Source organism: Myotis davidii, unplaced genomic scaffold (genome assembly GCF_000327345.1).
Source record: "Myotis davidii unplaced genomic scaffold, ASM32734v1 scaffold914, whole genome shotgun sequence".
Lineage (NCBI taxonomy): Eukaryota > Metazoa > Chordata > Mammalia > Chiroptera > Vespertilionidae > Myotis > Myotis davidii.
This window is the reverse complement of record NW_006285484.1, coordinates 939,827-956,937: the sequence shown is the minus strand read 5'-3', so window position 1 is coordinate 956,937 and position 17,111 is coordinate 939,827. Positions and strand designations below refer to the sequence as shown.

General features: G+C 40.9%; 1 protein-coding gene across 6 annotated transcripts in view; it reads right to left on the bottom strand.

The window, feature by feature from the left end:
• Positions 1-5,210: 5,210 nt before the first annotated feature.
• Positions 5,211-17,111, bottom strand: part of TRAK2 (trafficking protein, kinesin binding 2) — a 56,669-nt gene continuing 44,768 nt past the window's right edge. For all 6 annotated transcript variants that reach the window (XM_015559132.1, XM_015559131.1, XM_006756241.2 and 3 more), the window contains 4 exons: positions 15,883-16,181; positions 14,221-14,487; positions 11,220-11,340; positions 5,211-8,609 (listed from right to left, as the gene is read on the bottom strand). In XM_015559132.1, coding sequence (XP_015414618.1) covers positions 7,931-8,609; positions 11,220-11,340; positions 14,221-14,487; positions 15,883-16,181 — 1,366 coding nt within the window. In that variant the 3' untranslated portion in view covers positions 5,211-7,930. The remainder of the gene's footprint in view (positions 8,610-11,219; positions 11,341-14,220; positions 14,488-15,882; positions 16,182-17,111) is intronic.

Here is a 17,111-nt window from a genome sequence, read left to right as displayed (position 1 = left end):
GGCTCCCCCAGCCCCGCCTCCTGAGCCTGGCAGACGCGCTCAGGGCCGCGGGGCGTGGACTTGCGGATTTGCGCAGGCGCAGGTCTCGGGCGTGCGCATGTCACTTGGGCGCACGCACGTCTTTCCCGCGCATACGTCCCTTACCCCTTAGGTCCCTTACGTCCCTTGGGTGCACGCACGTCTTTCCCGCGCATACGTCCCTTACCCCTTAGGTCCCTTACGTCCCTTGGGTGCACGCACGTCTTTCCCGCGCATACGTCCCTTACCCCTTAGGTCCCTTACGTCCCTTGGGTGCACGCACGTCTTTCCCGCGCATACGTCCCTTACGTCCCTTAGAGGGTCTGAGGCAGGATATCCGGGGAGAGCGCGGTGGGGAGAGTGATAGGAGTAAAGACGCCCTCCTTCGAGGGAGGGTGATGAGGTAATTGGAGGCAAAAAAAAAAAAAAAAAGCAACAACACGCAAAACAAACCCACAAAACCCCAAAATGCATAGGTATTTTACGATGCAACTACTCAATGGGGTTTTACTAGATTTTGATTGACCATTGAAAGCCTCTAGACCTGAAGAAATGCTCATGAACAAGGATATGAGATGGTATGTGTGCAATGGATACGAAGATGTAAAAGTATGTACTTACACAGAAAAGGATTAGAAAAGAATATACTAGAAAAATGAAAATTGGGCTGGAATGTCAGGATTAAGGCCCCCCCCCCCCACACACACACACACAACATGGTTTAGTAAAATTTTCCTTGGGCTTTGGAGGCAGGTGGGCTGACTGCACAGAGGCTCCATCCGCGGGGCTCCCGGCACGCGGCCTCGCACACCTGCCCTCAGACCCTGCCCCTGAGCTTCGGAATATGAGGAACCCGGTGGGATTTGTTTAAGGAAGCTTTTGTTTCTATTTTAAACTTTTTTTTGGGGGGGGGAGGAGATAGGTTTATTTTGTGTGTGTTAAACTCGTTGTAAAGAAAATTATAACCTGAAGGAAGTAAAGTTCATCCAAAATGCTAACACCTTGGAAGGACCACTGGAAATATTTTGGCTAGAGTCTTCTAGAATTATCCTTAGTCTAAAGAAGTGGATTTATATAATTATTCGTAAATGGGAACAATTTCTCCCATTTATATTCTAGATAATCTTTTTTAAGTAATGAGGTTCTTTGAAGATCAGTATGCCATTTTAAAACTTGATGACTGTGGAGAAATTTTTAAATGTTCAAAAGTTGAGAAAAAAAGTAAAATGAATCTGTCACACAGGTTCAACAGTTAGCAATTTGTGACTAATCGATTCATCGATACTCAGCCCATGCCTCCAAATCAGATTATTTTAAAGCAAATTTAAAGTAAATCTATAGTCTAAATTACACTTAAAGGAAATCTTGAAAGCAAGTCTGTGCTTTGTTTGTATATCATGGCTCAATTTCTATTTTATGAACGTATCCATTCACATTTTTGCTTTTTAAAAATTTATTTTTTCCCTTTCATTTTGTTTTGCCCCTTACGTTTTTAACCAGTTTTGCATTGATGAGCATTTTGTTTCCTGTTGTAAACTATGCCATGGTGTGTATTCTTTTGCTCAAAAAGTAAAGTCCTTTCTCTCCAAACACCCACAGGGATGATACTCAAAATATGTAACAACCAGTAAGACGTTCAGAATAGACATGGCTACAGGGCTGGACCAGGTCCTGGAGGACCCCACACCCGCCCCCCCGCCCCCATGCCAGGCTACAGTAACCTCTTAGGAATCATGAGGAAGCTTGGGGGTGCCAGGGGAGGAGTGGGGGCAACCCAGGGGCAGGGAGGGTATTTGGGGGTCTTGGACAATGTGTGGCAGCATTTCACTGGTTCAATAACTGCATACCAACTAAACACCAACCCTCCACTTTCAGTGTTTTTCCAAGAGGTACCACTGTTAGTATTTTTAGCGTCCTTCCAGAAATATATATAACATTCACCTAAATGGGAGCATACGTTACACCCTCTACTACACACCCTCTTTTTGCATAAGAGGGTGTGTAGTAGATAGTTTCACATCAGCATAGACAGATTTCCTACATTCACAGTGGCTTGATGTTGCACTGTATGGCTCTAAGAATATAAGGATGTGTGTGTGTGTGTGTGTGTGTGTGTGTGCGCGCGCGCGTGTGCACGCATGCATGTGTGATACAGGATTTTTTTCTCCCCATTTTCCTTTCCTGCATCTCTCCCTGAGGGTTTTACCCGAGGCTCAGTGGACTGAAAGTGCCACCTGGTGGTCATCAGTGAGCCAGCTGAGCCTTCAGAAAGGTCACTGGTACTAATTAATCAGAAGAAAATAGTTATATAAAACGTCTTTTCCAAAGAACTTACCTTGGTCTGCCCAAAGATTTGTTTTTCCCATGTGGTTTCTTGCCGAGTCGAGAGTCTTAATGACATCACAATGTTAGAGAGAAACTGTTTCCTATCCACACAAAATCAAAATTCATTTTAAGTCAAATCCAGAGGTTCCAGAACTCAAGACTTTAGTGATCATTCCAAGTGACTGAAATGCCAAAGCAGAAAATGCGGAGTATGTGTAGCACAGAGAGACAGACTTCCAGGGGATCCAGTCACAGGCTTTCACAAAGGCTGAACTGGCACGAGCATGAATGTCCTTTCTAAGGACAAACAGTTTAAGTCTTTCAATGTTGCAACGAAAGTCAAACTAGGGGAGAAAGTCACCCCTCTATTCAGACTGTCTTGACTTGGCCCTTCTGAGTTGTGAGGTTTGTCCTTGGTAGATGGTTGGGGAAGGTTTGTTTCTTTCATTGCTATGGAAATAGAATGGCCTCCTTTACTCAGGCACTCTGCTCTTAGAGAGAGAAGGCTGGAGAGGCAGCCAGTTAAGAAACTCTCCAAGACATAAGATAAAATACACGTTAGATACGCTTTCAGAGGAAATAGAGTTAAACAGCACTCCCAGGCTAAATTGGCCTATGACTGTAGTTGCCAGACAGAATCTATGATGGAGTTTAAGCTTCTGTCATTTGCTCACAGAAACCTAAACTCTAACATAGGCACTTTCTTCCTTGAGTTTCAAGCTTTGAAATCTGTAAGTGCAAATCCCCAAGGGTAGAGTCATTTTCAGTTGCTGGGAGTTCAGATTTTTTCCCTCTAAGGCTGCTTTTTCTCATTATAGAAAAAAATATGCTTATTATAGACCAGTGGCTTTCATTTTATTTTACTGCAATCCAAAAGAAATATATTTTAGCCCAGCCGGTATGAGCATCAACCTATGAACCAGGTGGTCACCGTTGGATTCCCGGTCAGGGCACATGCCCGGGTTGTGGGCTTGATCCCCACTGTGGGGCGTGCAGGAGTCAGCCAATCAATGATTCTCTCTCATCATTGATGTTTCTATCTCTCTCTCCCTCTCCCCTCTTCTCTGAAATCAATTTTTTAAAAAATATATATTACACACTTTATAATAAGTTGTATGAAATTATACCATTGTTACATACTGTTCTCATCTATTTTTTCCTTTTAAAATGAAAGTTGATTATAAATCTACTTTGATGTCATGATCCACTGATGGGTCACAGCCCAGTTTACAAACATTGATATAAACTCGTCCATTCCTTCTACTCCACATTGTCTACTGTGTGCCGGGCACTTTTGTGAGGTGGGGAATATCCATCAGTTCCTGTGCTCCATCGAGCTTAGAGACTAGTGGGGGAAACAATACATTCAGCAAAAGCACAATGAGGCTTGCAAACCAGATGCAGTGGGAGTGTATGGCATGGTTTCTCTCCGAGTCTAATGAGACAACAGTTTTAATCAGAGAAGGGATCTGACTAGTTCTGCATATTAGAACCATCATTTTGACTGCAATGTAGAGAAACAATAGGAGGGGCCAAGACAGGCAGGGAAACCAAATTAGTGGTCAAATGAGGCTCAGTGGTGGCCTTAACTGTGGGAACAGCAGTGGGATGCAACCAGATGATGGGGTGAGGAGGCAATGCTGACTCCTTGGTTTCTAACTTAAACAACTGAGTAGTTGGCAGTGCCATTTATTGAGATGGCAGAGTCTGGGGATAAACAGGCTCAGGGGAGTCGAGCCCCACTTCAGGCTTGGACATGTTGAGTTTGAGATGCCAGCAAGACAGCACCCAAGTGGTGATGTCTATTACATGTGTGGGAATTCCAAAGAAGAGTGTGGGCTGGAAACACCTTAGGAGTCTTCAGAGTAGATATTTAAAGCTAAGAGAGTGGATGCCATCACCCAGGGAAACGGTGTTGTGTAAGAAGAGAAGAGGGTCTAGAACAAAGCCTTGAGGAACACCAATATTCCTAAAAGTGTGGCCAGCTGTCAGTTCTAGCATGTACAACTATCACTTGAATGTAAGTGGCTTAAATCAAAGAGGTTCATTAATTCCATGAACTACAAAGTATGGAGGGAGTGCTATCAGAATTGAAGCAGACTCTGCAATGTCATTGAAGAACTGGGTTCTTTTCATATTTCTGTCATGCAACCTCAGTGCGCTGAGGGGAGCCTTGTGGTTGCCACAACTCCAAGCACCATGAGCAGACTAGCTGGGGACAGCCTTTAAAAGCTAAAAGGGAGGGAAAGAAGTTACAGAGAACAATGGATAGATTTGACTAGTCACCTAGTCAAGTCCATCTCCAGCTAGAGATTGGATATTTAATTTGAGTCTGTTTTATATTTAAGCGTTTTGTTATGATGTAAAGAGCAGGATTTGGGTCTTATGTGGATAGTGTTTAAAAACAAAGCTACGAAAGAGGCAGGTTCCGAAGGAAAAGCCCAGGCACTGAGCTGGCCAAGGTGTAGCACTAATTAACACTTTGGGATTTCCCCTCCTACTCCTTTTAGATACTAGTACAACTTTGTCAGCTCCAAAACAGAAGGGAAGAAAATGAAGGCTTGTAAGGGGGCTAAGTGTTAACTGCTCTCCTCTGGTTGAATTTAGGGAACTTAGGCATTGCATAAAAGGCTCCTTTCCAAAGGCCCAGGAAGAGGACTGCTGCTACTAACATTAGTATTTTGCTGAGAAGGCACGAAAAAGAAAATTTTAATAAATATCTTGAGAAAATACAGTAAGATCTGTTTACTACTTATGACTATTGTTGGTTTGTTGTGTGTTGGCTGTACCAAAAAAACAAAATGGAAAGACTTCATGCAGGACTTTCAGTGAAAAGAACTGGGACTAAGTACAGAGGAAGACAAATGAAATTTAAGAAGATACTCGTGTTTATTATCTGATTTACATTTGACAAAGCAAAGCTAGGTGCAACAGAGAGCGGTTTGACAAAGTCAAGCCCAGATATCAAACAACAGTATTTCCCTGGCTGTCCCAGAGCGCAGGTTGCCACTCCTAGGTAGCTGTGCTCCGCAATGCAAACCACTCAGTGTAGACATTATGGTGCCGCACTTGGAGTATAGGCCTGCAGGCACTCGACCTCAAAGGAGTGGACCATTAAACACCCAGAGCTCTAGTTCAGATGTCAAAAGTCAATGTTAGTACCAATAAGTACTACTAATTATGTCCTAGAGTGATCAGAAAAGCAAAACAGGCTTTGAATACCCTATATAATATACCTTCATAAAGAAGCTCTTGTTATGAGCTGCCTCTAACTTATTTCCTCCCTTTGTCAAAATCTGTTTATTCATGTTAAATTAAGGACATATAGTATAAAACTTTTTAAAAAACTAACAATGGCCATTACCTTTTCCTTAAGACACATGCCTAAGGTTATTAACAGAAGATTTGAAATCATCATAATTCAGGAGACCCTTTAATTCTGAGCTTAGGAAGGTATCCTTCCTACTATATAACAGGATACTCAGAAATACCTGAGGTATAATCACTGAGAACCTTCTTGAAGGAGGGGAAAAAAAAAAAGATTGGAATTTCCTATACTGGCATAAAAGTACATACACAGTTGATATAAAAAAAACTAAAATGTTAAAGCGTAACAGATAATTGAGGAGGAACTTGCTATAAGGCTCCATTTCTTCTTACTATACTTTGCACACAAGTTTGGTATAATGGATTCTCAGGCTGTACCAAAAATAATTTTAGGCGAAAGCTTCAGCAAACAGTAAAACCCAATTCAAGACAGAATTCATTTCTAGGGACAAGCATGCACCAGTATACAATTATCATGTTTCTTGGTGGAACAGCAACATCAACCTAATTTTGAAAAATTTACGTCTGGTTCTCCTTAATCAGATGTGCCTCACTTGGCTGTGACCACCCCCTTACCCACCTCCCAAGTGATCATTTTAGCATTGGTTATAAAAAAGTATAGTAAGGATACAGAACACTCCAAAATCTTAACTTATAGATGCTTAATTTAGAGATATTTATATAATAGAGATAAATATCATAACTTAACATTTTGTACTACTCTGTGGCCCTACATTTTCTTCCTGATATCTCTTAGGATCTGGCAACAGGAAGATTACTTTCTTAGAGAATAAATAAAAAGGCTTTAAGAATCAGCTAAAAAAAAAAAGAAGAAGAAAAGAAATACAGAAAACACACTGCAAAACTTCCAAAATAGCTCACCTGCTAAGTCTTAAGTGTGAAGACTTCTGAGTTTCTGCTGTGGTGTCTGCATAACTGGGACCTCGTAAGTGGCCCAAAGTCCTAGAAATGGCACTGACTAATGGCCAAGACCAAAGGCCCAAAGAAGACACTGTGATGTTACTGGACCTCCTGGGGAATAATCTCCCATCCAACGACAACCTCACATTCAAAAAGCAAAAGCCTTGACTCCCCCATTAAAACGTTCATCCTATAATTTCACAGATATCTAGAAAAAGGCAGATGTATTTTAATTATTTTTTATTTAAAAAATCAGTCTCAAAGCAAGCACCTGGGTTTTACTTCGGCTTATAATAAATAATTAAATGTGCCTGAGAATTTTTGTGCAAATACATGTCATCTTCCATTAAAAATATGCATAGCACACTTTGGAAAGAGTTTAGTTGCCAACTGTACTTGTTACAAAAGTGTACAGTTGTAAAGATACAATATTCTCTAATTCCTACTGATTGTACTTCTGATTTAACCTTGTCCAGCCTCCAAGGAAAGTCAATTATGTTCACATTCCTTGGCCACCACTCTTATCCAGAAATATTCTGGAAAAAAAGTTATGTTGGTTCCAATTTACCCATATTTCCTTCTTAAAAATAAATCCTACCTCCCACAATGTTGTGTTTCTTTTGGATGTTGTATAAAAATACAAATTTAAAAAATGAACTTATTAATCACAAATACAAAAGGAATTTGGGTGGTGTTTGGGCTCCCAGAGACTCACAGGCCTGAAAATAGGAAGCAGAAAGACTCTACTGTTCTGATTTTATGAAAATACCTTGCTTGCTAATGCTGAGAGCTTGCCATATGATGAAGGCGTAATCTAACCAGACATCAACAGAAAACATAAAAGCCACCTCACTGGTGTTTCAGTAAAGAGACTGGTTACCCCAGCAACCTTCCAGAACAGCTTTCTCTAGGCAACAGTCAAGGCGGGTCCTTTTCTCTTCCCACCTCCTCCTATCCGGAGTGTTCTCTGCTTATACTTACCAGAAGTAAATGTGCTGCAAATTAAGTATTCCTGGTATACTTCCATATTACTGAATTTATTTTCTGGTCACTTTTTATTTTCAAGACCAAAAAAAAAAAAAACACAAGTGAAGGAGTGTATTAAACCTTTGTTCCTTTTCTGTCTCCACTCCTGACCCATTCATTTATACTTTTCAATTTACTAGACCTCATTCACTAGGACCTCATCCTAATTGTTTCCAATCTTCCACTTTCCTCTTCCACATTCACAGCCCAACTGCGACATTCCTTTTCTTTCAGTAAGACCGGACTACGTGTGTCAGTGCAAATCTATCCTTCATGTGCTAATTTGTGTAAGAGTTCAGTTAACTGCCGAACCTCACTCCTCCTTCAGGTTATCCATTTTGGGTGAGGATGTGCAAACTGAGGTGCCAAAACTACCTACCATGATTGGAAGACTCTGATTTCTCCTCAATCCACTCAATAAATTGCTACCTGAATTTAAATAAACAGTAGAGTCTGGTCTTCGAAGACCAATTTCTGCCTCTTGGCTTCTTCCATGTTCCTGGGCGTCAGGCGTCTTGATCACTCTGGCTATGCCTAGCCTCTTCAGCCTGTCTACTAAGTTCATCTTCAACTGGCCAACATCAGGAGAGTTCCGGGAAGGTCTCAAGCCATACATCTCCTGGAGGAATGTTTCGGCCGGTCGTGAGGCCAAAAAATTTTCAGAGAGATGTACTCGAGGCTCAAAGGGCAAGGGAGAAGGGCAAGGTGAGTGAGATGGTGAATTTGGGGGTGTGGAAGGGATATCCAGGACTTTAGGGAGAGGCTGAAGGAGGGGGTTCTCTGAAACGTGGCTGTGGTACACTTTAGCAGAAATGCCTCGCTCTTGTAGAAGTTTGGCCAAGCTCATGGTGCTGCTGCAGGTGACAGTGGAATCTCGTCGGTTGGTGACTGATTCACCAATGCTGAGTCTATAGGACGTGGCAGGAGAATTCACTGCCGTGCTTGATGAACTGCTACTGCTACTTCCACAGGATAACGAAGGGAACCCAGAGCTTAAAAAAAATGCAGGAGAGACAGTTAAGAATAAAAGCCATCTCCAATTCTCCAAATCAGTATGTAAGTAATTACAGTAGGTATCTACAGTAAATATAGAGGAACTGAACTGAACTCTGTGGTAGAGATCTGAGGAATGAAAATTTTGATGTTACTTCAATGATTGGCTAATTTATAATTTGAAACATCTCATAGGATATGAAAGTTTACAGTAGTCTTAGTTAAATTCTTAAATTTTAACTATATATCTATGGGAATATAATTAAATTTTATGATAGAAATCAAATTTAAATATTAAAGAAAGTAACCTCTAAAAATTTTTATTAATACATCCACTCCATAAAGTGAAATATGCCGAGAGAGCAATCCATAAGTAAACAATGGACTTATTATTTTTTTATTTCAGAGAGGAAGGGAGAGGGAGAGAGAGAAACATCAATGATGAGAAAGAATCATTGATGGGCTACCTCCTGCATGCCCCCTATTGGGGATTGAGTCCACAACCTGGGCATGTGCCCTTGACCGGAACTGAACCAGTTCACAGGCTGACATTCTATCCACTGAGCCAAACCAGTTAGGGCAACAATGGACTTTTTAAAAAACAACTTTTCAAAATTAAATCTAAGATGCTCTTCTAAGGAGAAATTTATTTTTTTAATCTTTCAATTTTATATTATTGAGAACAAATAAAATTCTGTTAAATCTGAATTTTCAGGAATGTTAGTTCCAAACAGTAGTATAAGGATATCATGGAACACATTTTTCTCAACTTTGACTTAGAATACAGGTTTCTGGGAAATTAAAAATAATTAAAAGCCTTAACAGCTATTAGAATATTTCTTCTTATTTTGTTTTGTTAAAAGGAAAAAAAAACTGAATAAGAAATGGTGATAGAATGGGGAGAATATTTCTTTAGTCAATTTCCCTCCTTGATCAAATGTTACCGTATTTAATAGATAAACTTTCACTTCAACAGAAAAGACTCAGTATATCAAGATATCAAGGTTTTTAAAGATTCTGAACAAAATGTAAGCCTAGGATCACTAAGTAAACTTTCCAAAGTACCAACTTGTATAAAAGAAGCAAAATGCAAATAATTAACTGCTTGGTTAAACTAAAAACCTCTAAACGGATGAGGTCTATATACTGTGCTGCCAGAGTCCCTATTTAATGCAGAATATCCCTGTCCTTCCCCAAGTTGTACACTTCATATGATGGTATCAACCTGAATTGAGAGTCCCCTCAGGAACCAATTTTATAAAATTTACCTTGTTGAATGTAAGAACAATGTAAAAAAATTACAGATGTCTGTTCATTACAGACCTTATTGAGATCTTTACTGGATATCACCCAAATGCTTCCCTGAACAATTTATTTGCTTCTATCTGATAGACACTGTGGATCATAATGTTATTTCCCTCCACACTGGCAGATGGAAAGTTAAGAACCGAATGCATGCTTCACCTCAGCAAGTATATAAAACTTTATGGTACAATATGCACACTAAGCTTTATTCCTCTATCCATTTTATAGCCTTACTCTTTGCTTTATTTTTCTTCTCTCCTAGTTAATAGTATCACTGCAATAGTCTCTGAATTTTTGAAAACTGCCTTATATTCTATTTGGGAACTGGTAGGATAGAAATAGCAATATGGCTTATTAAGTTGAAATCCCTCAACCACGTGTTGGAATGTAATATTCATGTTCTAGACTGTGTAGTAAATACTTTGGCCTTGGCCAGAGGGGTCTGGTCTTTTTGCTCAGCTTCTGGGAGGTAACCTATGCCATATCTGATAGAAGTGTCTTTGTTTAGGATGGAAGCTGGCCACAGTAGATCTCAGTGTGGGCCTGGCCACGTCACACAGACCAACCATTTTATTTAGGGTGGTGGATTTGGGTGAGTGGACCTGGAGGAGAGTTCAACCATATGGGTAATCAATCAATCAAGCATGCCTACACACTGAAGCTTCAAAACAAAATCTGAGACAGGCGAGCTTCCCTGGCTGGCAATACTCTGTGTGCACTATCACACATCAATGCCAAGGAAGTAACGAATCCCAAGGACAAGGGAAGCTTTGCAAGTGGATTCCTTCCAGACTGGTCTATGCATCTCTTCCTTTGGCTAATTTTAACCTGTATCCTTTTCCTGTAATAAATAGTCACCGTAAGCATAACAGCTTTCAGTGAAGTCCTGGGTCCTGTTAGCAAATTATCAAACCAGGGAGTGGTTCTGGGAACCCCCTGAACTTGCAGGTGGTTTCAGGAGTGAGGGTACTCTGGTGTGGAGAGGACTGGTCCCCTCAACTCTTACAGTTTGGCTAACTGTGGGTAGAGTCCCAGATGGGCCATTTACAACCTGTCTGTCCTTGGATCAGCTACATGAACTTTCTATGCCTCATTTTCTATATTTACACGACACTCACTTGCCCTGCCTACTTAAAAGACTTACAATGACCAAATGAGAAAATACAATGTGAAAATATTCTAAAGACATATCATCACAGAACAGTAATTAAACTTATGGGAATTAAAATGAAAGTAATTTTTAAAAGAAATTCATGAAAACATAGTTGAGGAAAGACGTCAGGCCTCAAACGGCCCAGACCTACCTGGGAGTAACCTGAGTGACGTCGGAGGGGTGTAATATCCTACAGGTGGTGAAGGTGAACGTCAAGTTTGTGCATGACAGACACTTTCCTGGGTTTGAGGCTGCAACTGAAGCAGAGATTTCTAGGGATTCAAACACAACATTGAATGACCAGGTTAATAATGTAAAAAGTTCATTAATACTTATTTATAATACAAGTGTCATCTGTACAAAAATCCCCAAACCTGGAAATAAAAAATATATAAATATTGTAATTAGTATTGACTGGTTTGTATACAGCTGAATCCTTTAATACTTTAAAGCTGTAATTTAAAAGGATTAAAAATAGGTTAGAAACAAGACAAAAAGATACTCTGAAAATTTTTTTTAAATAACCAACAAGCAAGATCTAGTCATTCAATCTTTCTAGTCAAACTGTCTATTCCAGTGGTTCTCAAAGTGTGGTTTACAGGCGTTGTGGGAGTCCACTTTCATAGCAATACTAAGACGCTATCTGCCTTTTTGACTGGGGTGGCATTTGCACTGTTTTCTACTCATAGCATTTTAAAAAAGCCAGATTCACATAAGCATGTCCTTGATGAGGCAGCAAAAATTATTTATTAAATCTTGACTTGAATCTTTTTAATATTCTGTGTGATGAAATGGGAAGTAATCATTAAGCACTCTGCTGCATACCAAGATACCAGAGGAAAAGCACATGTGCAATGAGTTGTAATTTTTCCATGGGACATCATTTTCACTTGAAAGAACAACGAATCGGCAGTAATTCAGACTTGGATAACTGGCAAAAATTTTCTTGAGAATGACTGTCGTGAATCTGTCTATTCAAGAAAAATAGCTGACAATATTTGCTGTCACTGACAAAATTTGAGCTTTCGAATGAAAATGAGATTTTGGAAAACTTGGAGAGCTTGAAAGCTTCCTAATACTAAAAGACTTATCTGATGAGACAGATGGTGATATTTATGTGATTTTAATATATCACATAATGAAATGTGTCAACATTTGGAGGATCTGCATAACTCAGTGAACCAATGTCCTCTGAATGATCAATGCATGATGCAAAAAATCATGCATAAGGAAAAATGCATTCAAAGTGTAGGACACACCAATAGATTTTAATGTAACGAAGTATAAAAGTTCACTGATACATTTCAGATACCATATTGCTACAAACCTTGAACTACCACTTATCAAATTTTGGTGTAAAATCAAAGAATATCCGCAAATACCTGTAGAGGCTTTTAAATTCTCTTTCCTTTTCCAACTACATATGTGTGAGGCTGCATTTTTTTTGCACTCTTCAACCAAAACAATAAAATATAATAAACTAAATGTGAACGCTGATATGAGAATTTATCTTCTATTAAACCATAAATAAAAGATTTGCAAAATTATAAAACAAAACCATTCTTCCCACTACTTAAAATGTAGCTATTGTTCATAAAACATATTGTTAACATGAAATTGTTTTTAAATTAGTTAATACTTGACTGAATTGATCTCTCTCTCTCCCCAAATCTAATTATGTTGGCTGGCTAAGATAAAGTAGAATTAGAAGGGCCACTAAATGCTATAAGTTTTTATTATATTGCTAGAGGCCCGGTGCACAAAAATTTGTGCACTCCGGGGAGGAGGGGGGGGGTCCCTCAGCCCGACCTGTGCCCTCTAAAGTCTGGGACCCCTCGGGAGAGAACGGCCTGCTGGCTTAGGCCTGCTCCCAGGTGGCAGAGGGCAGGCCCAATCCCTAGGTGTAGCCCCTGGTCGGGCTCAGAGCAGGGCCGATTGGGGAGTTGGGGCACTGCCCCCGTCATGCACAAAGCAGGGCGGATTGGGAGGTTGCGATGCCACCCTCAGTCACGCTCAGGGTAGGGTCGATTGGGGGGTTGGGGCACCGCCCCGTCACACTCAAGGCAGGGTCGATGGGGAGGTTGCGGCGCCACCCCGTCATGCAAAGAGCAGGGCCAATCAGGAGGTTGGGGCGCTGCCCCTGTCACGCACACAGCAGGGCCCATCGGGGGGTTGGGGCTCTGTACCGTCATGCACAGAGCAGGGCCCATCAGGGGGTGGGGCACCGCCTGCTATCACCCACAGAGTAGGGCCGATCAGGGGGTGGGGGCCCCGCCACTCTCACACTCAGGGCAGGGCCGATGGGGAGGTTATGGCTCCACCCCGTCACACACAGAGCCGCAGGGCGATCAGGGGGTTTGGGCGCTGCCCCGTCACGCTGATCCTGGTGCCAGGAGGCCTTGTGGCTCCGCTGATCCCGGTCCTGGGAGGCATATTACCCTTTTACTATATAGGGTAGAGGCCTGGTGCATGGGGGGGGCCGGCTGGTTTGCCCTGAAGGGTGTCCTGGATCAGGGTGGGGGTCCCCATTGGGGTGACTGGCCAGCCTGGGTGAGGGGATGATGGCTGTTTGCAGCTGGTCACACACCCTTCAGGGTGGGGGTCCCTACTGGGGTGCCTGGCTAGTCTGGGTGAGGGGCTGAGGGCTGTTTTCAGGCTGGGGGTGACTGAAACTCCCAACTGCTCCTTTTTTTTTTTTTTCTGGGCCAGCTTTAGCTTTGAGGCTTGGCTCCAGCTCTTAGGCCTCTGCGGCTGAAAGTAGGTTTCTGGCCTTTGCTTACAATGTTGCAATCATGCTGGCTGAAGTCCGGTGGTATTTGTTACAGAGTTTCTTAAACTGCAGGCTCAGAGGCCTGCAGCTGCAGGCGGGGAACATTGGTTTCCTCCGTCACTGAGGCAAGCAAGCCTCATGTTAGTTTCAAGCTGCCTGGCTGCTGGCCGCCATCTTGGCTGACAGTTAATTTGCATATCTTGCTGATTAGCCAATGAAAAGGGTAGCGGTCATACGCGAATTACCGTGTTTCTCTTTTATTAGTGTAGATGTTACAAGACTAAGCACACTACAGTGAAACTGAAATAGCGCTAGTCAGCTGACCGTAAGTAAGTCAGGATGCAAAGTTACTAGACTATATTCAACCAAGCACTCTTCTCACCTGTAACTGGACCACCTGCTGAAGTAACAGGCGGTAGAAAGATTCCTGTTACTGGCTTGGGATCTGTAGGTTTCTGTTCCACTTGAAGAGGTTGCTGGACCTGAAAAGTGATACCTTCTTCTTCATCCTCTTCTAAATCTGAGAGGTGATAGACGGCATCCTTGGGCAACTGGGTAAAGCCTTTAGTGATGACACCGGGTCGTGAGTCAAGAATGGTTCCTAAGTTTGGCTGAGCAAGCTGCTGCCAGTGGTGCAGAGTTTGTGATCCTGAATATGCAAGACAAAAATAAAAAGGCATGTTGTATATTTCTCACAAATAATAAATCTTGAAGCAGAAGCTAAAATTACATGTGTAAAGAAAAAGAACGACTTATTTAATCTTAATATTTGGTAAAATTTGCATATTAAAGTCCTCTGTGGAAGAATGACAAGTTGCTGAAGATACAAATAATAACCTTTCTATTTCAAAAGTTAACTTTAAAAAGGAGATCTAAAGGCAACGGACCTAAATAGATACTTTTCGAAAGAGGACATAAAGGCCAAGAGACATATGAAAACATGCTCAAAGTCACTAATCATCCGAGAGATGCAAATCAAAACAGCAATGAGGTGCCATCTCACACCTGTCAGAGTAACTACCATCAACAAATCAACAAACAGCAAGTGCTGGAGAGGATGTGGAGAAAAAGAAACCCTCGTGTGCTGCTGGTGGGAATGCAGACTGGTGCAGCCACTGAGGAGAACAGTCTGGAGTTTCCTCAAAAAACTAAAAATGGAACTGCCATTTGACCCAGTGATCCCACTTCGAAGAATATATCCCAAGAAACCAGAAACACCCATCAGAAAGGATATATGCACCCATATGTTCATAGCACCACGATTTACAATATATACCCCTGGTTCCTGTCTATGAGTCCTAGTGAATGATTACCCCAAGCATTTGCATAACATATCATGTCTAATTATGACACTACAGTCATTTCATCCTAAAAACGGCAACTCTGACAAATGTGTGCATTGATCATTAGTGAATGAAACTGACATTGAGTTTGAGGGCGTCCTCATAGGTTTCCTACTAAAAGTTTTTTCTAACACAGACTCTCTTATGATAATAAGAGAATCATTTGAAGACTGTCAATTTCCTATAAAACAAGTAATTTATTTTTAATTCAAGTTCTATCTTAGGAGAGAACAGTAACAACTAAAATTAACAGAACTGAAAAAGAAAAATAGAGGGACATATACCTCTAAGTAGATGATATTCTTGGGTAAAGAACTCTTTTTTGAAAAGAAAAGTAGAGATGAAGTATTATATCTAGATTATTTTTACTTATCATATCCCATTTATCTTACCATAAAAATTACCACCAACAGTATTCCTTAGGAAAGGACAAGAAAAGATTAATCTTCCTCCATCACATTTATATTAAAAAAATAACCAGTGAAAATAAAACTAATGGCTGATGACCTGGAGCATGCAGATCTCTTCATTCATTTCCCACAAAGCACTACAAAGCACTGTCACCCAAACAGTGGTATTCAGGGACAATAAAGACATCTTCTGCACACAGTGCTCTTACCATGACAATACGAATCGCAACCTAGGACAAGGAAAGGCCAACAAGGAACACGGCTTAAAGATGGCCTTTACTCACTTATTACCTTCAAGGGGCTTGACAATTTGTAATTTTTCAGGCATAAAACACCGAAGGCAGCTGGTACTGCTGAAGTCCGTGGTCTCTGACTGGTCAGTGCAGAGAGAGGCAAGGCTCTCGGTGGGGGTGCCACAGCCACTAACCCCTTCTTTCTGGTCAGCCAGGACCTGGATCTTCCGCTCCCATTCTTCGGCAAAGAACTGCTTCTCACTTAAGTAGTTTTGTCGCCGCAGACTAAGGCGATGCAGTGCTGTAGCCAAATCACTGTCTTCAGAGGGTTCTGGTTGATCCAGCTTCTGAACGTTCCTATGGGAAAATCACATTCACTGACTAGGTCTGTGAGGGTCACGATCACCACCTAGCCCTCTCCTTTCCGCAATGGTGAATGTTCAAAGACTGATCTTAAAAACACAGTAGTTTCTCTTAGATATCTAGAATACAGAAATAGTAACAACACACCAAAATCATTAGTACTATATATTATTTTTATACATAAAAACAGTGACTTCAAGTAAACAAAAATATACTTTGTTATTACATTGTTTTCTACCCTTTCTATTTCACTTGATATACAAAACTATAGAAATGACCATCTATAAATTCAGTTTAGGTAGTAAGTATAAAAAGTAAATATTATCATATTTCATGAATCTATAATACCACTGATTACAAAAGGCACCATTATTTTATGTGCTACTAAGAAAGAAAAAATGCTACTCCTTAAACTATGAGATGCAAAAAATAAACAAATTCAAAAATATTAAATTATGAAAAAAAATTGCTTTAGGTCATAGAACTCTCTATGAACATTACAGAATATTTAAAGAGCAAACAAGATTTATAAATACTGCATTTTCATAGTTTTATGACATATTTTTTCACTTTTCACCAATTTTAAAATTAGAGGCATCTTTTTTTAAAAAAATATATATTTTATTGCTTTCTACAGAGAGGAAGGGAGAGGGACAGAGTCAGAAACATCGATGAGAGAGAAACATCGATCAGCTGCCACCTGCACACCCCCTACTGGGGATGTGCCCGCAACCAAGGCACATGCCCCTGACTGGAATCGAACCTGTGACCCTTCAGTCCGAAGGCTGACGCTATATCCACTGAGCAAAACCAGTCAGGGCTAGAGGCATCTTATAATTGAAATCAAAAGAAAGAGTAGCAAGCTGAGTTGTAGTTGCTCCTGGTACTATGGTGAATTCACATAGATCTGTTTGTTCAGTCTTC